The sequence below is a fragment of the Dipodomys merriami genome, unplaced genomic scaffold (assembly GCF_024711535.1).
Source record: "Dipodomys merriami isolate MVZ:Mamm:240054 unplaced genomic scaffold, mDipMer1.0.p SCAF_19, whole genome shotgun sequence".
Taxonomy (NCBI): Eukaryota; Metazoa; Chordata; class Mammalia; order Rodentia; family Heteromyidae; genus Dipodomys; species Dipodomys merriami.
Window position 1 is genome coordinate 10,243,556 of NW_027203270.1, and position 24,451 is coordinate 10,268,006.

General features: G+C 47.4%; 1 protein-coding gene across 2 annotated transcripts in view; it reads left to right on the plus strand.

Moving 5' to 3' along the window:
* Positions 1 to 21,935, plus strand: part of Asic2 (acid sensing ion channel subunit 2) — a 1,017,707-nt gene extending 995,772 nt beyond the window's left edge. For both annotated transcript variants that reach the window (XM_070027220.1, XM_070027219.1), the window contains exons 4-10: positions 8,935 to 9,085; positions 10,630 to 10,686; positions 11,607 to 11,760; positions 13,948 to 14,039; positions 17,621 to 17,700; positions 19,411 to 19,479; positions 20,970 to 21,935. In XM_070027220.1, the coding sequence (XP_069883321.1) occupies positions 8,935 to 9,085; positions 10,630 to 10,686; positions 11,607 to 11,760; positions 13,948 to 14,039; positions 17,621 to 17,700; positions 19,411 to 19,479; positions 20,970 to 21,071 (705 nt within the window). In that variant the 3' untranslated portion in view covers positions 21,072 to 21,935. The remainder of the gene's footprint in view (positions 1 to 8,934; positions 9,086 to 10,629; positions 10,687 to 11,606; positions 11,761 to 13,947; positions 14,040 to 17,620; positions 17,701 to 19,410; positions 19,480 to 20,969) is intronic.
* The last annotated feature ends 2,516 nt before the right edge of the window (positions 21,936 to 24,451 follow it).

Sequence of the window (24,451 nt, forward strand, 5' to 3'; positions counted from 1 at the left end):
TAAGACTGTGGTAGGAGTGAACTTGAGGCAGCTACTCAAGGACATGTGCAAGTTCCCCAGTTCCCTCAGTTCTCTAGCTCCAGAGCCCAGCATGATGCCTGGCACATCTCAGGAGTGTTCAGTGCAGCTTGACCACCGGACTAGCTTGGCTTACAGAGACCTTTCTGAGGCTCCCCATAAAGTAACAACCCAGACTCTGCCCCCAGACCTGCTCCCTGCACCCCTTGAGGCCACTTTTCAAGACTGAGCACTTTCCTGTCAATGGAAGCCTTGCTGAGCAGTCCAAATACACCTTTGACTACATTCTCTGAGAGACAGACCTCTCTTGGCTCTCAAGGCAAACTTTCCCAGAGTGAAGAAGGCTCACTGCTGACTCTGAGCCAGAGTCATACTAGCCTTCTTGATCCAATTCTCTAGACAGGGGAAGTAAAGAAAACACATGCCAAGCCAAACATTTAAAGCCAAACTGTCTGAGAGCAGCCCACCCACTTATACCAACTTATTTCATGGATTGTAATAAGTGATACATATAGCGTCGAAGACTTTGGTCTCAGATTCTGCAAGTGAAGCAACTATGCAACTCAGATTCCTGACTTTTCTGTGTGTGCCAATACTGGGGCTTGAACTCAAGGCCTGGGGGAGCTATCCTTTAGCTTTTTCATTCAAAGCTGGAGCTCTATCACTCAAGCCACACTTCCACTTCCAGATTTTTGCTGGTTAATTGGATCTAAAAGGCTAACAAATTTCCCAACCCAGGCTGGCTTCCAACTCCTATCCTAAGATCTCAGCCTCCTGAGTAGCTAGGATTACAGGCATCAGCAACTAGTACCCCACTTCAGACCCTTGGTTTTATAGAATAGATAAATAAGACTCCGTGAGATTACTGCTTCATCAGGACTCTTGTCAGAACCTGGGCCTCAACATCCTGTGAATATGTGATCCACACTGCAGCTGCCAGCTTCCCGGCCAGAAATGGATGCATAGAAACCTAAGAGAGAAGGCCTCAGGCATCCATAAAATAAGTGGCCACAGGCCTTCAGAAAGCATCTCGGCATCACTGATGGAAAGGCATGGCCAGACAGGATGTGGACACTGCTATCCATGCTTGCCCCAGGTCAGGGACATGAGAATGTAATAACAATGCTCAAAGAGACAGTGGCTTCGGTTTATATTCAACATCCATTATGCATTATGCATCAACTCTTGGAGATGTTCCATCTTGTTACACAATAAGACAGAGGGGTGGGAGTCTTATCATCCTGCTCTAGGATTCTTCCTGAGGAGGGAAATGCCTCTCCCTGGGATAACACTGTGGTAAGGTACAGCTGTGAAAAAGGTCGTAGCCATGATTGTGGCCATGTATCAGGGCTTCCAAGGATGAAGAAACTACTCGATTATGCTCCTGGCAAGAGCAGGGAAGCATGTGAGAAGAGAAGAGAAAAAGAGGGAGAGGGGCAGGTACCCGGCAAGAGGAAGAGGCAGGAGGAGGCTTGGAGCTCCCCTTCACTCTAACATAAGGCCTTCAAATCCCTTGGATGTCTTTCCTCCTTGTGTTCTAACACCCTGGGTGGGTGGGATTTCTGGAGACCCCAAACACAAAAGCTGGCTTTCATGCCAGGTTCTTATGGCACAGAACAGACCCTGGGAAGTGTCATCTGAAGGTAACATCTGGTATCCACGCATGTGTCTGTCAAGTTCAAAATACACAGCATCCTTCTGAGGGACCTAATAGCTCAGGGTTGATGCTCATGTAAACAGAGAGTAAAAGCCCACATTCCCTTGTTCAAAAAGTAGAAAGGCTGTGATTCAAATGCAACTTAGTCCTAATCATAAAGCACAGGTTCTTTTTATCCATCTATCTCTCTGTCTGTTAGTACTGGGCCGGAACTCAGGGTCCGGGGCTCTGTTTCATAGCTTTTTTCACTCAAGGTTGGCATTCTACCAGTTGAGCCACAGCGCCACTTCTGGCTCTAGTGGTTAATTGGAGATCAGAGTCTCATGGACTTTCCTGCCCAGGCTGGCTTCAAACCTCAATCCTCAGATTTCATCCTCCCAAGTAACTAGGATTACAGGTGTGAGCCACTGACACCTGGCTAAAGAACAGGTTCTTAGTATGGATACCTTTAGGGGGAGGGGGTGATAAGATCTCAGCCCGCAGCCACGGTGGTTAGTGAGGAAGATGAAGAAAGTCAGGCCTGAGAACATCACTAAAGACCCTGGCTAGCCCTAGAAGAGATATTGAGGGATTTGATCCAAGGGAGCATCCTGTCCATTCCTGAAGTAGGAAGCCCAAGTCGCCAACATAAGAAGAGATACAGTGGGTATTAGTAAGCTAGATTTCTCTCCTTGTCTCCCTCCTCTTTTCTCTTTCCTCTGTGCCATCATACCTTCCAGGAACAGGAATATACCCCTCTCAGTGTCTGCTCCCAGCCACATCCAAGCCAAGGCCTCTGAGAGTAGCTGGGCCTCCCTTGGGGCCCCTGAGACACTGGGGATCCTGGGGCAGCTATGCTGACCGCAGTGCCACCTGCTGGTGGGCCTCAGAGCCTGGGTCTGGGAGAGACTGGGAATGTGAGTGGCTTAGAAGCTGCACAAAGATGTCCCCAGGCAGATGAGAAGCAAATAGCAGCTTCTCACTGTAAAATGAAACAATGATTGAAGAAAAACCTCAAGATACTAAAGCCATGAAAGGCGAGAACTGGTGTATTCAATCACAAAAGTTTTGAGTTCTTTGTCGGTTCATAAATTTAAGCAATTATCAAAGCCACCAGATCTGTGGCAGAGGAGAGGGAGGGATTGGGGGAGGACAAGTTGTCAGTGAATGCAAAGCTCAAGGCTCTATCCAGGGTATCGCTACTCCATCTCTGGATTACCTTATCCACCCTGTGGCTCTGTTACAGACCTCAGCACCCTTATTCAGGATTCTAGATCTCTCTCCCTGTCCCAGCCCCAAATCCCTAGATACCGCTGGTGACATCTTGACTTGGATGAACTAAACTTGGCAAGAGTCTTAATCATAAGCAATACAACTCAATATAACTTAAGCCCAAAAGGGCAGACAGAGCCCTAGTCTATCAAGCACAATTCTTGAATGAATGAGTAAATTAATTAATTAATGCATGAATGGGAGAGCATGAAGGAGTTCATTAGGGGAAGTAGATGTGAGCATACTGAACACCTATTAGCTTCTGGGAACAGTGAAATTCTTCCCCTTCTATCGTGGTATTAGGATTTGAACTCAGGTCCCTGAGCTTGCTAGGCAAGTACTTTGTCTCTTGAGATACAGCACCCTGAGCTATTGAATCTATGTTTATTTAATCAGATGAGAAGACTGTCAACTGTACATGAGCTGGTAGTGACAGCACACCCAAAACCATACAGCCACCATATGAAAGACGAGAGCTCAAGGAATTACTTAGGTTATTTAACTGTAATTCTCAAACCATAATAATAGATTCAGGGTCTCTGATTACAGATAGGAGCTTAAGAGGTCTTCAAAGTCATTTCACCCAACGCTTGAATCTCTACACATCCTAGCTAATAGGGAACACACTTCCAAGACTATAATAATAATTCACTGATTGAATTATATTGGTGAGTTGGAAAATCTCTCCCTTATGTGGAGCCAGAATAAATCTGTCTTTAGATTATATAAGGTAATGCCTAGAATGTGCCCACCACCTGTCTCTCCAACCAAGAAACACTTTCATCATCCCTGCTTGCCCTATTACAAACTATACTTGAGTCTAGTTTTCCCTTAGGATGCCAGAAAACAAATGTAATTCTGTTTCTCTGAGACAGTCCTTCAGATATCTGAAGACAGTGCTTCAGGGTCCCCCTGAGGCTCTCCTCACCAAGGATAAACAAATACTCCAACCCCACTCTCAGATTCTCATTGGTAAGCAAGAGGCAATGCTGTGCACACCGTCATTCCACAGCCAATGCAGGATGTGAGGTTTCACAGATGCTGATGGTACAGATGATGAAGCAGGCCTGGCAGACCAGGTTGTGTGGATCACAATCTCTACAAAGGGAAAAGGGGAAGTAACCGGCCAGGGCAAACCTGAACCTGTGTTTATAGCTCCATCTTGCTACAGTTATTGTTCAACCAGCTCTAGAACTCATTCTATCAACAGAAAACAAAATCAATCCCTTGACCTCAGATTAATTTGTACTATTTCAGACCCTTAGGTGCAGCTCCCAGGACATTGTTGTTTTGGAGATCCAGAAGTGAGCAACATGGTCTAAATCATATAAGATCAATCTATTCTTAGAAGTAATCAATCATCAAATGCTCTCCATTTATGAAAGCTCAAGTGTATATGGTAGCAGTGACTTATCCAAGGTCAAACAGGAAATCTGTGTGAAAGTGTGGCCAGACCAGAATGATGAGAGAATCAAACTTACCATGGGAAAGGAAGAAAGGCAAATGAAAGCAAAGAGGAGGAGGTCCAAAAGGTCCTCATTGGAGTGTTTCTCCTTCTTTCCCGCCATCTTTGCGAGGCAATATGGGGTGATAGGCACAATTTTGCAGCCAGAAATTCCTAGGTGCACCAGCCGGCTCGACCATACATGAGGTACATACTTTGTGCTACTTACGCTTCTTCAATAAGGACTCCCTCGAAGGAGTCCTAGAGGGTATTAATAAGAGTAGCTAATATCACACTCATCCTCCTAGAAATTGTACTCACAAACTCGAGAGAGAAAGAGAGAGAGACTTAAAAGCATCAATAAATTGGAGAGTATAGAGCTCTTGAAGGAAAGAAAGCATGCTTGGTGAAATTGTACTTTTATTTACCTGACTTCTCCCTTGTAGAGATTTCAAAATGTTAAAAGAATACTCCGAATATAGTTCAACCAGAATCAGCAGGCGTCAACTTAATTAAGAAGCCAGAAATCCAAATCCAGAGGTTCCAGAAAGGCTGAAAATCGGGAGAGGAAATCCTAGAAATCCTAGAAAGGAGAATTCACAGAGACACATGCACACACACACACACACACACACACACACACACACACACACACACACACACACACACACACACATCTCAAATTTTTACACAGATATCCCTAAAGTCCAAGGCTGATCAGTGAACTGTATATGAATGGAGAGAGAGACTCCAAGATGCCTAGGAAGGAAATAACAGTGGGAAGAGCTGAGCTATCATTTCAGTAGCTGCCACTAGAACTCCAAATTAGCAAGTCTCGATAAATAGCATGATATTCCCACTGAAGTCCCTCCCCTCCCCAAGTCTCATTCCTTAGGAATTAAGATTCCATCCCAAGACCAAAGGCTACAATAAGCTAAAATACATCCACCCTTAAACACAGTCTTTAACAATGTGACTCCACAAAAACAACATGATTCGCCCTAAATTTATCTGCCTTGCTGAAACAGCACTCATTACTATTCAAACAGAAGCCATCTAGGGCTGGGAAGGTGGCTCAGTGGTAGAGCGCTTGCCTTGCATGCATGAGGCCCTGGGTTCCATTCCTCAGCACCACATAAGCAAAAAGAAAAAAGCCGGAACTGGAGCTATGGCTCAAGTGGTAGAGTGCTAGCCTTGAGCTGAAGAGCTGAGGGACAGCGCCCAGGCCCAGAGTTCAGGCCCCACGACCGGTCCCAAAAAAAAAAAAAAAAAAAGAAGCCATCTACCCACAGTCACTGTGAAGATTTATCCCTAATGTCCAGGACACAATAAAAAACTACTAGACACACAAGGCAAGAGGGAAAATGTGAAAAGAAAAACGAGGGAAGAGGTGGCAATGCTCAAAAAGAAATGTACTCAATACCTGACTTTTATTACTGTTACGCCCCCTGTACATCACCTTCACAAGAAAAATTAAATTTAAAAAATAAAAATAATAAAAAATAAATGATTGGTAAAAAGGGATGCACATGTCATTCTACTATTGGAATTGGAAAAGTGAAACTTTATAGTAATAATAATAAACCTGTCAAATATTTCAGGAAAAAGGATTTTTAGACAGGACATGAAAGTTTCTTTTAGGGGGCAGTACTAGGGTTTAGTGCTTACTAGGGTCTCATGCTGAGTATCACTTGAGCCATGCCTCCTTTTTATTTTAGTTTGCTTGTTTTTTTTATTTAATAGATTCTTGCTTTTCTTTTCTTTTTTCCCCCTAGGCTGGCTTTGGACCACCATCTTCCTACCTAAAGCTTCCCACATAGCTGGGGTCACAGGCATTGAACACCACTGCACACTTGTTTCTTGAGGTGGAGTCTCACATTTTCCCTGGACTGGCCTCAAACCACAGTGCTCCCACTTTCTGTCTCCTGAGTAGAAGGGATTACAAACATTCACTACTATATCCAGCTGGGGGGGCGGGGGGACACAAATGAAAGTTCTGGAACCTAGAGATAATGACAGGGTAAATTAGACTTTGCCAAAGAACCACGCAGACATCCAGGTACAGAGAACAAACAAGGATTTATTGCTGGGAAAGGGGCCAGCAAGACCCCTTCTCACAAGGGAGAAGTAAGAAGAAGCGCCAGCTATTGTCTGGGGTGACCTGTATAACCTAGGAGGTTTAGGAGAGGCTAGAAGGGGCTAGGAGGCAGAGACCCTGGTGTGGACGTGTGGGCCAGGGGCTTCATCATGGCAGACTAGGATTTATGGCTGCTGCCCATATAGTAGATAAGGGGTCTTTCAACTGCCCAGACCTGAAGGTCACTCTAAGGGGCTCTTGTTGCTTTATAGGGTGGTTGCTGTCCCAGAGAAATGCCATCCCAAGGTAAAGAGGGTTGGAAGTTGATTATTTACTGCCTTTACTAAATGGGTCTAATATTGCCTAGGAAGGGAGCATGCTACGCTGTGGAGAGGGGAAGGAGAGTGCTAAGCTATGGGACGGGAGCTCATTTTGCTAACAGATACAATATCTGAAATGTATTAATTGTCAAATTGAATCAAGAGAAAAAATGAACATAAAATAATGAAGGAACGTCACATTTGCAGGCAATAGAAGTTATTCAGATGGGCACAAAAAGAAAAGAGACCAATAAAAATAAACAGAGCCCCAGTGATTTGCACAGTCCAACATACATAAAATTAACCTCCTGGAAAACAGCAGAGAAAATAATTTAAATATTGGTTAGTAGTTTTCTAAATCTATTCAGAAACCTAATTCCACAGACCCATGATCCTTAACAACCCCATGCAGGAAAAATACAAAGAAAATCACATCTGGGCATAACATAGTTAAAATCCTGAAAATCAAATGTAGAGAGTGAATTTTAAAAGCAAGCAGGGTTGGAGGGATTAGTACATACAGGAGAATTGTGATTGACTCTCAGTTGAAAGATTTTAAGACAGAAGACAGAAACAGCATCTTTGAAATGCTGAAAGAAGATGTTTCAAAAATAAAGAAAATACTTGGCTAGGTACCAGTGGCTCACACCTATAATCCTAGCTACTCAGGAGGCTGCTATCTGAGGATCATGGTTTGAAGCCAGCCCAAGAAGGAAAGACTTGGGGGCTGGGAAATTGGATCAGTGGTAGAGTGCTTGCCTTGCATGCATGAGGCCCTGGGTTTGAGTCCTCAGCACCACATAAGCAGAAAAAAAGCCAGAAGTAGTGCTGTGGCTCAAGTGGTAGGGCACTAGCCTTGAGCTGAAGAACTGAGGGACAGCGCCCAGGCCCAGAGTTCAGCCCCCACAACTGGCAAAAACAAAAAATAAAGGAAAGACTGTGAGACTTTTATCTCCAACTCGTTACCAAAAAGCCAGATGTAGAGCTGCGGCTCAAGTGGGAGAGCATTATTCTTGAGTGAAAAAGTTAAGGGACAACACTCAGTCCCTGAGTTCAAGCCCCAGGACCAGCACAAAAACAAACAGGAGAAAACTGAGACATTGAAAAGTTCAGATCTATAGGGAAAATTAATACTAAAAATGACATACATGTGGGTAAATGTTTTCTTTCTTCCTTAAAAATTGATGCATAACTAGGGAAAAACAAAGGAGGGGGTAACAATGCTCAAGAGGAAATATACTTGTTACCTTACTCATGTAACTGTAACCCCTCTGTACAGTATCTTTACAATAAAAAATGTTTTTTTTAAAAATTGATGCCTAGGGCTGGGAAGGTGGGTCAGTGGTAGAGTGCTTGCCTTGCATGCATGAGGCCCTGGGTTCAATTCCTCAGCACCACATAAGCAAAAAGAAAAAAACCAGAAGTGGTGCTGTGGCTAAAGTGGTAGAGCGCTAGCCTTGAGCTGAAGAGCTGAGGGACAGTGCCCAGGCCCAGAGTTCAGGCCCCATGACTGGACCCAAAAAAAAAAATTGATGCCTTAGACAAAACCATATATTGTATAGCACAAATGAAAGCATTTTATATGTAGAAGTAAAATGTATGAAAGCAATAGCATAAAGAACAGAAAAATGTAAATAGAATTGTGCATGGTGTGGTATATTATTTAAAGGTAAAGTATGATAAAAATGAATATTACAAACCTACAGCAATAATTAAAAATAATAATAGCCAGGCATTGATGGCTCACACCTGTAATCCTAGCTACTTAGATCTGAGAATTGCAGAAAAGTCTGTGAGACCCTTATCTCTAATTAACCACCAAAAATCCAGAAATGGAGCTGTGGCTTGAGTAGTAGAGCACTGTCTTTGAGAGAGAAAAGCCAAGCAAGAGCACTAGACTCTGAGTTTAAGCCCCTATACTGGAATCATCACCATCATCATCATCATCATCATCGTCATCATCATAGCAGCAGCTGGGCACCAGTGGCTCATGCCTGTAATCCTAGCCATTCAGGAGGCTGAGATCTAGAGGATAGAGATTCAGAGCCAGCCCAGGCAGGCAAGTCTGAGAGACTCACATTTCCAATTCATCTTCCGGGCTGGTCACCGCTCTTGGACCCTGGGGCTGATTCAGAGAGTGAATCTCTTCCTGATTCCTGTCTTGCAGCTCACCTACCTGCCCCCGCCGTGGGGGGAGTGCAGATCCTCAGAGATGGGGCTCGACTTCTTTCCTGTTTACAGCATCACCGCCTGTCGTATCGACTGCGAGACGCGCTACATTGTGGAGAACTGCAACTGCCGGATGGTGCACATGCCAGGTCAGTCCCCGGGCCGCCCTGGGCCTGCTTTACATTCCTGTACACTTCCCACCTGATGGGAAAGTCTTGATCCATGCCACGAGGCTTCAGGGGGAGTGCTGAGCTGGGGAGACTGCTCCTGCTTGCCTACATGTCCAGAGGGGCCGCAATCAGGGTAGCATCTGGGGTCAAGAGCGTTCAGACGTTTGGAGCATCTGCATCCCAGAGTTCAATGTCTGCCCATTGCTTTCTGCTGGTGCTTCCTAGAGCTCAGGGTCCAGATGACTAGATGGTAGGTTGGCACATCCAGATGTCTGCTGCTTCCATCCAGATGTTTCCCTTCTCCCGTCCAAATGTCTGGCACTCTTTCGAGTACAGCAAAAGTCTATTAGCCAGCAAATAAATGCGTCTGGATGCCACTTTCGTTGTCAGACTAATAACGCATAGAGCCATCTCATCAGAGGCAGCTGGTCTGTCAGAGGCAGGAGTTCCGTGTTGCAGCGTGAAATGATAACGGGGGCTGCAGGCAGTGGCTTCAGCTTCTGATGCATGTGCCTCTGTTTGCTGACTGTGGCTTGATACAGGTTACTAACCCTCTCTGTTCTCACTTGATCATCTTTGAAATGCAGTCATTCACTAGTGCAAGAATAAAGTCAGATTTGTATGTAAAAATACTCTGCATGCACATGAGGAGAGAGAACCAAAAGTCGTGTTGGCTGATGACCTCCTACATGCCAGAAACATTACTTGGCTTTTACCCTTAGTGGTTGTTGTTTCTGAATTCTGCCGTACTTTATTTAAGATTGATTTAATAGAATCTATACGTGGGTCATTTTGTTCATGACCAATTGAATAGGCCCATGGCTAAATTATCTAGCCTATATATAAATAAATACATATGACAATAAATTTGTATTGCTTTAAACAGTAATATGAGCATTGCCTCTGAGCTTCCTGAAAGACAGAGTAAAAAAGGAAACATGCCATTTAAAAGTTATTATGGAAAAATGCCGGTGACAGTATTCCTAGCTACTCAGGAGGCTGAGAGCTGAGGATTGTGGTTCAAAGCCAGTCCAGGCAGGAAACTCTGTGAAACTCTCATCTCCAATTAGCCACCAGAAAACCAGAAATGGTGCTGTGGCTCACTCGCCTTGAGCTAAAGAGCTGAAAGACAGCGCCCAGGCCCAGAGTTCAAACCCTATGACTGACCAAATAAAGAAGTTATTATTGGAATAAAACTAAAAATAAACTAATTATTAGAAAGAAGGCTACATATCACCTTCCTATTCTTTGGTCCTGCAGGCCAGCCCACCTGCATAGCATCCTTGGGAGAAGTAAATTAGCCAGGCAGGGCCCATGGTCTCTAGCTCTCACCTATTCACACAGCTCACACAGCAACTCAGAACTGAGCCCTCAACTCTGGGAACTGTTCCTGGCTGTCAGCTAGGAGTCTGCTAGTAGCCTTCCCCCAACTACTACCAGGCAGCATTGACTGCCAGGGAAACCAGATGTTGCAGACATGCATGGTTCTGCCTGAGTGATGACCCTGCTTTTCCTCTCTGCAGGGGACGCTCCCTTCTGCACCCCTGAGCAGCATAAGGAATGTGCAGAGCCTGCCTTAGGTCAGTACAGGGGTACGGAGGGGCAGAAGGATGGCAGGGAGGGCGGCAGTGCTGAGATGATGGAGATCATCTGGTGTGGGCACAGAGGGCAATCAGGGCTGAGCAGAAAGCTGCAGGGCAGAAGGGAGTCAGTCACGGGGGGAGGGGCAGGGAAGGGAGAGGATGCAGGAGGGAATGCGTGATAAGGAAGAGGGGAGCAAGGGAGAGGTGAGGGCTGGAAACAAAGCTGAGGGAGAGGAGGAGGAATTGAAGGCTGGGAGGTGAGGTCACCTCTACATTCCTGTGTACAAAATGCCCTCAGCTGCCTCCTCCTCCCCTTCCTTCTTCCTCCCTCTTTCCCCTCCTTTCTTCCTCCTCCTCTTCCTCCTCTGACAACCTCTAGGGTTGTTTTGTGAGCTCAAACATAGAACAACTGCTGGCTTCCCAGCTGGAAAGCTGGGGAGGAGGGGGTTTGCACCACCGGCTTCTCCCCACACCTGGCTCTCTCCAGCCCCAGGAAATGGTTCCTAATCCAGACAGACAGAGAGAATTGTAAACAGTCCATCCGGTGGAGCCAAGTGGAGGCAAAGCTGGACACTCATGTTTTTGATGGTTCCAGAAGGACTAGAGAGGAGAGAAGAGACAGTGACTCCTGATGGCCTAGTCTCGAGTCACGGGAGCCAAGATTGCCTCAAAACCCATTACGGAAGAGCTGTGATGCTCCACTATGTTTTAAAGAGAACTATGAAGTTCCAAGAGAACTAGCGGGCTCACAGAAAGAAAACAAGGCCAACTTATAGCAAGTGGGCTATCTCCCACCCCATATTCCTAGAGTTCACCCTCCCCATCCCAGCTCATGTATCAGTGGCTAGGTCTGGCTACTCCAGACCACGAGTCCCAGCCCCAACCCCGACTAAGACCCTCTACCCTCTCTCTTCCAGGTCTGCTGGCAGAAAAGGACAGCAATTACTGTCTCTGCAGGACACCCTGCAACCTGACCCGATACAACAAAGAGCTCTCCATGGTGAAGATCCCCAGCAAGACATCAGCCAAGTACCTGGAGAAGAAATTTAACAAATCGGAAAAATATATCTCGTAAGTTAAGTGGACCTTGTAGAGAGGGGTAGAGAGAGGATACACGGGGACCAATAGAGGAGAAGGGCAAAAGGCAAGCAGACAGTTTAATTTAGTAAGCATTTAGCAAGCATTCACTGAACACCTGCTGTGCGCTGAGCTCAGAAATGATCGAGATGATCATCTCCAGGAGAAACAAGTACATTAATGGGGCCATATTGGCTGTCATGGCAGGATGCAGAAATAATGTCCTAATGGCAGTTGTGGGTGGGGGGAGGGTCAGGGAAAGCCTGAGAGATGTCATTTTTAAGATGTTATCAGAATTGTCCAGGGAGACTTTGCGCATTCTGGTACCTGTGCCTGGAATGCTGTTCCTGCCACTCACTCTTGGTCCAAGTGATCCCTCATTGTACACAACTCTGCTGAAATCTCAGATGACTCAATTCAGTCCCCCTCCTGTGGCTTTCTCTCCAATACTGAGCTGCTTTCCTTTATAGCACTCACGGCCCTGCCATGTGGAATTCCACCTGCACACCTGTCCCACTTGACTGAAAGCAAAGCAAGAAACTCCCTCCCTCCCCCCCCTCTCTCTCTCTCTCCCTCCGTCACTCACCCTCTCCCTCTCCCTCTCTCTCTCTCCCTCTCTCTCTCTCCCTCTCTCTCTCTCTTCCTCTCCCTCTCCCTCTCTCTCTCTCCCTCTCCCTCTCCCTCTCCCTCTCCCTCCCCCTTTCCCTCTCCCTCTCCCTCTCTCTCTCTCTCCCTCTCTCTCTCTCCTCTCTCTCTCCCTCCCTCTCCCTCTCTTCCCTCTCCCCTTCTCTCTCCCTCTCTCTCTCCCTCCCTCTCCCTCTCCCTTTCCCCCTCTCTCTCCCCCTCTCTCTCTCCTCCTCTCTCTCTTCCTCTCCCTCTCCCTCTCTCTCTCTCCCTCTCCCTCTCCCTCTCCCTCTCCCTCTCCCTCTCCCTCTCCCTCTCCCTCTCCCTCTCTCTCTCTCTCTCATTCCTTCCTTCCCTGGAGTCAAGGTCTAACTATATGTAGCTCAAGCTTCCTCGAACTTTCAGTCCCCCTGCCCTCACCCTTCCCTCCGAGTGCTGGGATTATACTCTCGGTTCCACAAATTTGTACATCCAGCCATTGCTCTCCTCTAGAACATTCCACAGTGATGGAACTGTGCCCCATCTTTGGTGTCCTGTATGGCAGCCACCAGTGACAATGCGGTTGAGCATTCACAACATAGCCTGTGGGATGATCAAGGAGCTAGGTGGTGACTTATATTTTATTTGAATCATCCTAACCATTTTAGAAAGACTCTTCGGGTGATAGTCCTGCAGATGGGTGGAGAGCCAGGCGGGGAGCACGGGGGACCTGCTTAGGAGATGGTTGCCATGAACCAGACAAGAGATGGTGACACTTTGAATGGCTCCTGGGACATCCAGGCATGGAGACAAGACCTGCTCCATTCTTTTCCAGCCACTCTCTCCTGCCAAGACAGTTGTCAGACCTCATCCTGGATAGCAGATGCTCAACAGGTTGAGGAAAGGACCATGGGGGCATGGGGAGCCACACTGGAGGAGAGCAGGAGAGAGGAGATGCCAGGTCCTGCTGTTTGGTAGACATTCTGCAGGCAGGAATGAGACTTTACTGCCAAGGCAGGTCTCATGAACACACCTGCTTACCAGAGCAGCTAGAGGAGCTCTGGGGCTTCTGTTGGGAACTTCCCAACCAGACATGGATTTGCTTCCTGCATTTTTTTTTTTTACTTTGGCAAGCAACTCAATTGTGTCAGGACAGCACCTTCCAGCATAAGTAGCTTGATATCAATCCCAAAAGAAATCTGGGTAGGGAGCACCCAGGAGATCAGCCAGGGCAGACACACAAAGTCCAAGTCAACCTGGTAGGGCTCATTTGCATATTCTGAAACCAACAGGTCCTGAGGGGGGGAGGGGGGGTGGTGCTCAGAGACCTAATAGGGAGCTGACCTCCTGGGAAGGATGCTGAGATACATAAGGGCAATGAGGGCAGTTGATAGGCTCCTGTGGTCCTGGCCAAGTCAGGTCCCTTAATATTAAGTTCCAGTTCTACCTTTGGGCAAGCTCCCCTCCCCCTCCCGGCTCCTCCACTTCGCCATCTATCTGGGGGGAAGTGGAGTTAGATGATCCCTCCGAATGCCCAAATTTCTAACCACAGGTGGGTACTAAATATTCCCTTCTCAGTGAGAACATCCTCGTTCTGGATATATTTTTTGAAGCTCTCAATTACGAGACAATTGAACAGAAGAAGGCGTATGAAGTTGCTGCCTTACTTGGTGAGTTGACACGTCTATTGCTCAAATTTCCAATCTCCCAGGGAGCAAGAGAGAGAGAGAGAGAGAGAGGAGAGGGTGGGTGGGTGGCTGGGTGGGTGGAAGACAAGCAGACACATAGATACATAAGCCTCCTAAGAAGTCAACCTTTTCTAATTTACTAATCATGCCCTCTTGCCTTACACTGCGCCTGCCCCAGTAGAAACTCCACAGTGGTGAAGATTTTAGGCCCAGTTCAACCCTCAGTTTAGGCTTCCTGTTTCTCCTTCAGGCAACAAGGAGATCACATGAGCACAAAGGTCCCTGTGGGGACTTGCCAGTCCTGCTCTCTTGAATGTCACGGTCTTCTATTTCCAGGACACAGGTGGCATGCTGGGGTCTAGAGGAAAAACAAAGCTGTTATATAGAAGGGATGCTTAAATGCCCCCAGGTGGCATCAAGTATAGTCAGGGTCCCAAAAGAAGCCCTGCTTGGAGAGCAGCATTGTTGTATTGAGAAGGCCAAGTGTGGCCTCCTGGACCAAGAGCCCTTTGTCAAACACAGTTAAGAGCTACTCTTCCCAGATGCCCACAAACTTGAGGGCCACACCACAAGTTCACATACATTGGCACAGAATGGGCACAGAGAGTTCACTTCGACCCTGCCCCAGCCCAACTGGAACCTCACAAGACCCCTGATAGCACAGAGTCAAAAGACCTGAAGGATCTACCCCTGGATCTCTCATGCCAGCTCACACCCACTCTTGAGAAAGGGCACCATGCCAGGTGCCAGCAGCAGCCTGGGACAGGCAGGTTCACCCTGGCAGTATAGAGGGGGGAGAGCTGGTTTTATAACTGAGTGCTGTGAGGATATAGACAAAGTTGCTTCAACTTGCCAACCCTCAGCTCCCATGTCTGCCAAATGGGATACATCGTACTCATTATGCCAGACAGGGTTCCTGTCACAGAGGGCAAGGTCTGAGGAAAATGACTTTGAGGAGCGTGGCTCACTGTTTCAGAAGCTCCAAGTCCATTGTGGATGGGGGAGAGCACGGGGGAGCAGCGAGCTCAGATCATAGTGGCCAGGAAACAGAAAGGAGAGAATACCTTTGTTCACTGACCGCCTCCTTTTCCACCTTTTATTCCATTCATCCCCAGCCTTTGGGATGGTGCCACCCATATTCAGGCACAACCCAGAGCATGCTTTACTAATCTCCTAGGCATTTCACCATGTAATCAAGGTCACAGTTCAGGTGAAGCACATCCTTTTCACAAGTTTTTAGGGATGCTTAAATGTAATCAAGCCCTTGCCCAGACAAAAGTCTATCAGTAATAGTTGCTGGTACCTAGACAATCACCATGCCAGGCACCCTGGCTCAACTGATATGTCCAGGACCATCAGAGTATTTCTACAATTCCTCTAGACACAGAGAACAAGACCATCTCTCAGTGCCATCTGGATTAACGTCATGGTGACCAAAGGCACTGAGTCAAGAAATTCAAACCCTGGGGCCAGGATAGGAGTCAAGCCCTCACACCTCTATTTCCTAATGATGATTCCAAGTGGGTCTCTATCCTTCCCCCAGCATAAGCCCAAACTCTTTATCTCTCTCTTTCTTCTCTCCCCCTTCCTCTCTCTTACATACACACACACACACACACACACACACACACACACACACACACCGCAGGAGGGCCTGAGCTCTGAATCTGTCACATCCGCATCAGAGATGAGGATGAGCTTGTTCCTAGCATCCTGTTCCCACCCAGAATAGCCTGCTGAGGAATTCATGCTGCCATCTGTACCTTCTGTGACAGGAGCATGTGTCACTTGCAAGCTCTCAGCCATCAGGCCCAGCCTGGCCCTTCTCACACCCAGTGGCCATATATATGCACGGACCTCAGGCAAGTACTCACTGTACCCATGCCAACCTGCACACATACAACCACCTGGGGACCCCATATCCATGTACAGCCGCCCAGAGACGGGTCCATGCTTGCACAAACCTAGGCAGTCATGCTGCACAGCTACACACTCACATATTACATCACATGCACAGAAACACACCTACACATATGCACACGTGCTCTGCATTCTCAGACACACTCTGCCCGCTTCCACAAACACACTCACATATGTGAAGACATACTCAGTATACCCAAATAGGCAGAGATAGCCACTCACATAAAGCCACCAAAAGCCAGACATCCTGCCTGCATCTGGCAAAGGCATGTACACACATACACACACGTGCGCACACACATACTACCTAATCCACTCCATTCCAGCCAGGCTACACAAACACAAACACAACCCTCACACATGACATATACATATAAGCCTGCATTACAGAGAAGAGTGGGGAGGAAAAAAAGAAAGTGAGGCCATTCGGAACCCAGCACCCCTTTCCCACCAGCTCTGCTTGTCCATCTAGGCTGTTGGGCTCCACCTAGCCGCACACACAGGAAGAGTGAGGAAGATGCGCACATCAGAAAAATCACCAACCAAGAAGTCAGCCTGGGATCTTCAGGATGCTTACAAACTCACCCCAACAATGTCTCCACCCCTCCTATCCCTCTCCTCCAGCCCCAAGACTGACAGCCAGAGATTACAGCTGGGAAGGGCCCCAGGGTTCAAATCCTTCACCCTTCCCAAGCACCACTGCCAAACATCCTTTGGAAATAAGGTCACTGAGAAGTGCAGAGCTTGTCAGAGCCACAGAAGTTAGTGGTGACTGCAGACTGGCTTTATTGCCCTGTATTATCCTCAGTTTTGCTGGGATCTAAGCATTTGGAGATCCTGATATGAACTAAAATCTCTCTTGCTACAGATGCCCAGGTGCACACACCCCAGGCCTTCCATTTGCAACCACATGAGTGGTTCTCAAACCCTGGTGGGGCTACGAACTACCCAGGGAACTTGAAAGTTCATACATTTCAGACATCATTCCCAGAGACTCTGATTGTCTAGGCCTCTGGCGACATAGAGGTCCAGGCATCTACAGAATTTGATGCAGAGGATTGGAAGACAAATCTAAAAACACATTGACCAAGAGAGTCCCTCTATGCCACAGTGAAAAACTCCCTCAAGGAAGAAAGGCTACTAAGCAGTGACATCTGGGCCAGAAAGAAAAGAGATCTCCAATAAACTCCTGCCAAGAATGGCACACGATCCAAGCTGGCCCAGAAGGCTGTACTAGAATGGTCATGGTTGTGGGTAGGAGTGTTCTGGGTGCCACTGCTTTGGTCACCTGAGCTCAAGTCATCTGACACATGCTCCTGGCTATACTACACTCTCATTCAAGTCAAGGATCCACTTCCAGTCTCTGTTCCCAATGCAGGGTCCATTCACTGGGTTCTGGGAGCCATGGAACAACAGGTCTGGGAGCCCCTCCAAGAAACAATGTTTAGTCCCTACCCAGTGGTGACACAGTCAGCTGTCAGGGAAGGTGGCCTTTGTCAGAGGCTTAGCCCTCCCATGACAAGATCTAACCTCCCAGTGAACCTTGCTCAGATATTCTGGCTTCTGAGTTCTTCATGTGTCCACCCCTTCTTGGAGGTGATCTGACTACAACTCAATCTTTGATCTTTTCCCTCCCTCTCCAGGTGACATTGGTGGTCAGATGGGATTGTTTATTGGTGCTAGTATCCTTACAATACTAGAGCTCTTTGATTATATTTATGAGGTAAGATTTGGAACTGCCCGGGGTACATTTCTTTGATATGCTGATGCTCCCTTCCCATCCCCAGGCTCTTGAACTCTTTCCACTCACCCAGATCCCTGCTTCTCTTACTGTCTACTCATATTATTCATCACCTAATCCTAGGCATGGGAGGTCCCTAGAAGGGGTAGATGTGGGAGATATAGAAGCCATAATCCTAGGATGGGGAATGGTAAGAAAGGTGGGCAAGCTCCAGGTAGGGAGAGAGCATGGGGATGGAAAGAAGGGACCAGATGATGCTGGTAACTCCCAATGCAAGTCTGAGGATGTAGCATCATACTATGGGAATGTCCCAATCTACACACACACACACACACACACACACACACACACACACACACCACCTATACATCCCACATACACATCATATACAGTCACACTACACTCAGACATAAGTATATAATACACAAAACACTCCATACATATGCACTACAAACACACACACACACACACACACACACACACTCACACACACACACACACCATGCACAAGCTGCCCTCTGGGTGACCCACCCTCTGATTACTGGCTTCCTTTGGCATTTTCCAGCAATTCTCATCCATCTCCAGTAGGGGACCATGATACACCATACAAGCCAGTGCCTCTGCCGTTGTAGGTCTGGAGAGATGTCTCCCTCCAGAGGCAGCTGGAGCCTCTGAAACTCCCTCCACAGCAGAGAGAGTCTGGGAACCCCCGAAGGAATGAACACACACTTGGACTGCATTGCCCTGGATTGATCTGGGCAAAGAGCTTGTGCCCAACCAGCCCCTGAAGAGCAGCGCAGAGTTAGGTGTCAACCTACACCAGGAAACATAGCAGCTTTCTTGTGGCTCCACTGTTCACAGGAGGCCTCCATCTTCCTGGATGTGAAATGAGCAATGCTCTTTACTCTCAATGTGAATATAGACAGACCTGGTCCTGAGAGGTCCCTTAAGAACTCCTGATGTCAGGCAAGCAGACAGGATGCTGTAGAGTAGCATTTCGCCTCCTGGGAAAGGCTGTGCCTGTCCCAAGGCCCGTGAGAATCATTCAAGGGAACTGTGAAGACCCTGTGACCAGGGTCTTCTGAAAACTCTCGCCTCTCAGCTTGATGACCCTCAACCCAAATAAAGTCTCCACAACCTGTTTTATTCTCTGCTTTGTTTATTAATCCTTGTGAAAAGCTGTACAGTGTTCTAGCTGGGCAACATTTTAAGAACTGCCCTTTATTCCTAGCAATACAATATTATGAATCAGACGTGCCTTCATCTAGTGGACTGTGGAGCTATCAGGCCTAAAAATGGTCCTTGTCCTCCAAGCCCAGTCTCAGAAAGGGATCCCCGGCTGTTCCTCAGAATGCCTAGAGAGCTAGACATACCAGCATGTTCGGTTTATCTACAGGCTCCATTCACAAGAGAAAGGCTGTCCACACTGTACAGGGGACCTCCTACTCTTGCTTCTGAGCTTTCTCCCACAACTAAATCCCATGTGGGGCCAAAAGGTCCACTTGAGACATATGGACTCCTGGAGCCATCCACTAGGCAGGGCTCTTGACACTTGGCCCATTCATCAACTAGATGGCTACCACCTCTATGTTTCCCCAGTAGAATCCAGTAGGGGAGGGGGGAGGGGGGGATTCTACCTTTGAAACTACCCTCCCAGTCTAATCATCCCTTTCCTCCTGCTTTTTTTTGCAGCTGATCAAAGAGAAGCTATTAGACCTGCTTGGCAAAGAGGAGGATGAAGGGAGCCCAGATGAGAACGTGGTAAGAGTGGCTGCTGGGTTGGCTTTGCATAGGCAACATGCAAGCAGTCACTAGAGCCAGTGACTCACTGCATAGCTTTCCACAACTGCAATGCCTTGTCATTCCCCAAGTCCAAGGATGCTCCAACTGAGCCTCATCCCAAAGGCCAGTCGGTAAGCCACAGATGTGGCTGATCCCAGGTCTAGCTTCCATAGGTAGGCCCTGCCTAGCTCAGTCCGGCTTCTCCCAGACCATGGATCTACTCCTGTTTTAAGACAGACTCTACTTCTATGTTCCCTGGGCAGGGGTGGCAAAACACAAAAGCTGTGCCACTGGCATCCGTCCCATTTGATGGGACATATGGGCCCCCATGAAGTTGAGAATAGCAATGAGATCTATTTGTAGGTACTGTCCATGCTGGGTTCAAGATGAGTACTGTTCTGTGTGCCTGTAGATCACATCACGATAGCCCCATAGCCACCCTAGAGAAAGGTTTACCTTCATCTCCTTTTTGTATCTGAGGCCATCAAAGCCTGGAGGCGATGGTAACACAGCACTTGAGTATCAGAGTTGGACTCTAGGCATCTCTAACTGCCACTTCTGTACACCCAGACAAGGGGTTCCTAAGGCCAGTTATCACTGTCGTTTGCTAAACCTCAGTCCACTCCTGGACTCAGGTCATGCGGAGCTGGCTCTCCTCAATAGTGGGCCTCAGAGAACCATAGCTGCTAATCCCCTAAAGTCCCCCAATCCCAAATGGATCCCAGCCCCTTCCCTGAACAGATTCCCAGTTCTGCTCCAGACACTGTGTCTCCACCAGTCTCCCAGGTGAAAAGTCTCACTTCAATTCTCTCAAGCCCTGCAGCCTCTGTGGAGCAGAAGGCAGCCTCTGCTGTGGGGAGGGGTGGAGGGAGGTGGGAGGGAACAGTATGGAAAGAAAAGCCCAGATTCTAGTCTTAACTGGTGTGGCTGGATCCCAAGTCTTCTGCTTCTTAGCTGTAGGCTCCAGAGTAAGTTATTTAACTTCTCTGAGTCTATCTTCCTAAGATCAAAGGCTCTCTGATGGTGGTCATGGGGATTAAGTGAGATCTTGCCTGTAATCATCATACTGTGTTGACAGTAAGTGCTCAGAAAAGTGGTGGTTCCTTGGCTCTCCCAAGGGAGTTACCGCTTCCCTAATTCCCACCTTTCTGGTTCTTCTTCCCCCAAATCTGTCTTCATCACATCTCCCCCAGATTCCTGGCACCACCTCCTACTTAGTCTCCCTGCTCCCACTTCCTCTGACTTCCCACTCACTGTAGCCCTTGGAACTGCTTGAAGATTTTAGAGCCACCTCAGCTCCCACCCTGCTCAAGGACCTCCAAGGACATGTCCCCAAGGCCCGCTTTACCCTAAAGCGATAATCTGCTCTGATTCTCACCTGTAGGAGCTTCTGCCCTTCCTGCTTGGGCCTGCCCCATGAATTTTTAAGTTGAATGAATGATAAATACACGCTTTGTTCGTCCCTGCAGAGCACTTGTGACACGATGCCAAACCACTCCGAAACCATCAGCCACACTGTGAATGTGCCCCTGCAGACAGCCCTGGGCACTTTGGAGGAGATTGCCTGCTGACACCCCTCAGGCTACCCAGCACCTCCAAATAGACCTTAAGGCCCAAGACCTAGGACAGGGGACAGCAAGCTCAGGTGGGATGGCCCCTGAAGACAGAAAGAAGCAAGAGCCCCCTATGCACACATTGCAAAACTTCTGCCAAACCTCGCTCCGGCCATGTCTGACATGAAGCGTCCCTGAGCCCCGCCGTGTGTCCTCGTAGGAGAGATGAGTCACACTGGAACTGTCCAAGAACCAACCTGCCATCACATCTCACTGCCAGATGTATAAAGCACCTGCATGCTCAGACTTCTTACAGCCAGCACCACCTCCACATCTGTCTTGTACATGATATTCTTCCGTGTGGTCTCCAGCATCTGTGCGGTGGGACCTGATGCCAGCCCCTCAATGTCACCGTGAGGCCATGCTGGAATCAACACTACACAGCCCAGAAGGAAGCCGCAGAACTCTCTATGATGTTCAATTCCTGTGTCCTTTGTGAAGATTCTTAACCTACCCGAGAACCCCCACTTCCCCCAAACTAGCCCCTGGGGGGGTCTGGCACCAAAGGTGACCAGTGCCAACCTCCCTTTCACCCCAGCGCCTGTGGAGGTGGCACAGTGGCCTGGGTGACCCCACTATCCATCCATGGAGCCACGTTGTTCTGTGACACCGCTGTATAGTCTGATTCTTTTCATTTTAATTTGGAGGGGTTTTTTGTTTTTGTTTGTCTATTGAAGATCATTTTGCTTTTGTTTTGTGGCTTTTCATTTTGATGTTCTGAGGTTTGATTGTTTTCTTTTTTTTCTTTACTTTCCATTTTCTTTGGAGTTTATTTATTCGTGCTTTGAATCACAGTCATATTAAAAGCTGGTCTTGTGGAAATGGCTGTCATTTATATTTTTTCTCCACATCCAGATCACTCTCTGCCCCGGAAGGTAAGCCAAGGGTCAGATCTTCCCACATAAAAGCTGCAGGTGATGTGCTTAGGTAGCTTTATATGCAACTTTACTTGACAGAATGTGCACACCTTGTATTTTATCTGTTCTAAATGGTTCACAATGTGGCCAATGATGTCACCACCCACTGGTAGTTCGCAGCCCTTGTTCTGTAGGCCACTGCCCCAGACCATGGGACATGGAGAAGGGAAAGCTGCCTGCATCTGAAAGCCACAATAGAGGCCTTCTAGACCTCTGTGCTCTGTGTGCGCTACCCTGAATCCTCCCAAAATTGACTGGGGAACCTAGTGTGATCTCCCTCCCACACATCTCAACTTCTCTCCACCCCACCTTCCCACCTCCATCAAAGGTCACTTTTGCAACCCCTTTAGCCTAACCTTTTGCTTCTCACAACTAATCCCCAGCTCTCCCAATCCAGGGTCACCCCACCCCAACCCAACAATAAATAAAAGGTCTCGTGTGGCTGGTGCTCCCATCCTTACGTGCAGATGAATGGATAACACTGGCCAGACCAGGGGTTCAGGGTTTTAGTCTCAGCTCTTATCACCTTCTTCCTTTGGAAAGTCCCTTGTGATTGGGTCTACCAGATAATCCAGGGTGATCCCTCCATTGCAAGGTATTTAACTCAATCACATCTTCAAAGCTTCTTATACTCTGTAAGGTACAAATATAATCTTCCATGCATGGAAGATTCCAAGCATTAGGATGTGAACATCTTTGGAAACCGTTATTAGGCCTTTCACAGATCCATCAGACCATGTGGCCTAATGAGTAGAACCAAAGGGGGAAGGAAAGAGACCAACCTGGGATCACCTACAGCTCCCAGGCTTTAATTCCATCTGTAGACCTATCAAGAAGACCTGCTTAAAACAGTAAGGACTCAGAGTGGTCATTCCTCCAGAATGTGTCAAGCCCACCCCTCCTTACACCTGGCTGCAAAATGTCCTGCTGGTCTCCTAGACTGCCAGGGGTCTGATTGCTCCTCTCAGGGATAAGAATCAAAGGAAATGTCTATGTGGATTGTCAGGAATCTGTTTGGTGCTTCTGCCTTGTCACAGTTTAACAGCTCCATAATTTTTTTTAATCCATAGCTTAAATTGCTATTTGAAGTGCTTCAGTGGATTTCTGGCTTCCTTTCAGGGATATATATAGATATATAGATATATAGATATTTGTGATGGAGCAAAGACCATTAGAACACATTTGGATTTCTTCCACTTCACAATCTTATGCACCCCTTCTGATTTGAGGATTTGGGCTTCAATAAGCTTGAATCAAGCCCTCATACTTATTAAGAGAGATAATAAAGATAGATAGATGATGGATGGATAAATAGATAATGTAGAGATTTATGAACTCAAAAGAACAAATCAATATTAATTGGTAGTTTAAAAAAAGACACAATCTAAATACCACTGAGTGCTGGGGTGTTCTTATTATTGTCATTGCAAACAACTAGCTGTGTCCAGTTATCTCTGTAATGAAGATCTGGGTAGATCAGGTAGTCAGAGGAAACTTAAGGATATGTAGTTGTTTCAGGAATGACTTTTAAAAAAAAAAAAAGATAACATAGAGGGCAGGAGTTGGAAGCAATCTCAAGTCCAGACCACAAGACTGGATTCTCAGTGATCTCATAGGTTCAGATAAATTGATTCACCAATGGCATGGGACCTCAGAGACAGAGTCTGAGGTGGCTGCAGTTGGGGAAGCAACGGAAGAAGTGGTTCTGTAAGTACCCTGCAGGGCCTGTGTTGCCTGCTCACAGACTGTTGCTTTGTTGTTTTTGGCAGAAAGGCCAGAGTTATTTTATTTTACTCTTTCCAGCTTGAAGCTATTTGTGTGAGTTTTAACCATGATCACATCACGCCTAGCCAAGAAGCTTGTAGAGCCACAAGCACTGCCAAGAGGGAGATGAGAGTCCCCAGAGGGTCCCCTGTAGAGCAGGCATAGAGATGTAGGAGGCAGCCCTGCCCGTGGGTGCAAGCTCGGGGAAGCTACACTCAGCCCATCTGAGCCCCACAGGCTAAGGAAGAAAAGCTGATTCCCACTTCCCCCTCATAAGCTCAGAGACTCCAATTCCACTACTCTGTGTGGACCCAGGGCCTCAGTGAGGTTCCATCAGATAAGTTCAGGAATTACAGAGAAGAAAGGGGACTCAGAGAGGGCAAGGAATTTGCTTCTGCAGAGAGAACGAAGTGATCTGAATCCACACACAGGCAGGGCAGACCTCATATGACTTAGAACAACCTTCCTAGCCAACGTAGGGAGAGAGCAGAGGAAGGAAGGATAGGGGCTAATGTGGGAAGGACACTGGGCCATCATTTATCCCACTGATGGTTATGCATCAGGCATCTATATAATCAGAGCAGGGAATATTAACAAGTGCACAAATGACTCTCAGATATGAGTAGCTTCCAGTTGAATAGACATGAAAGACAAGAA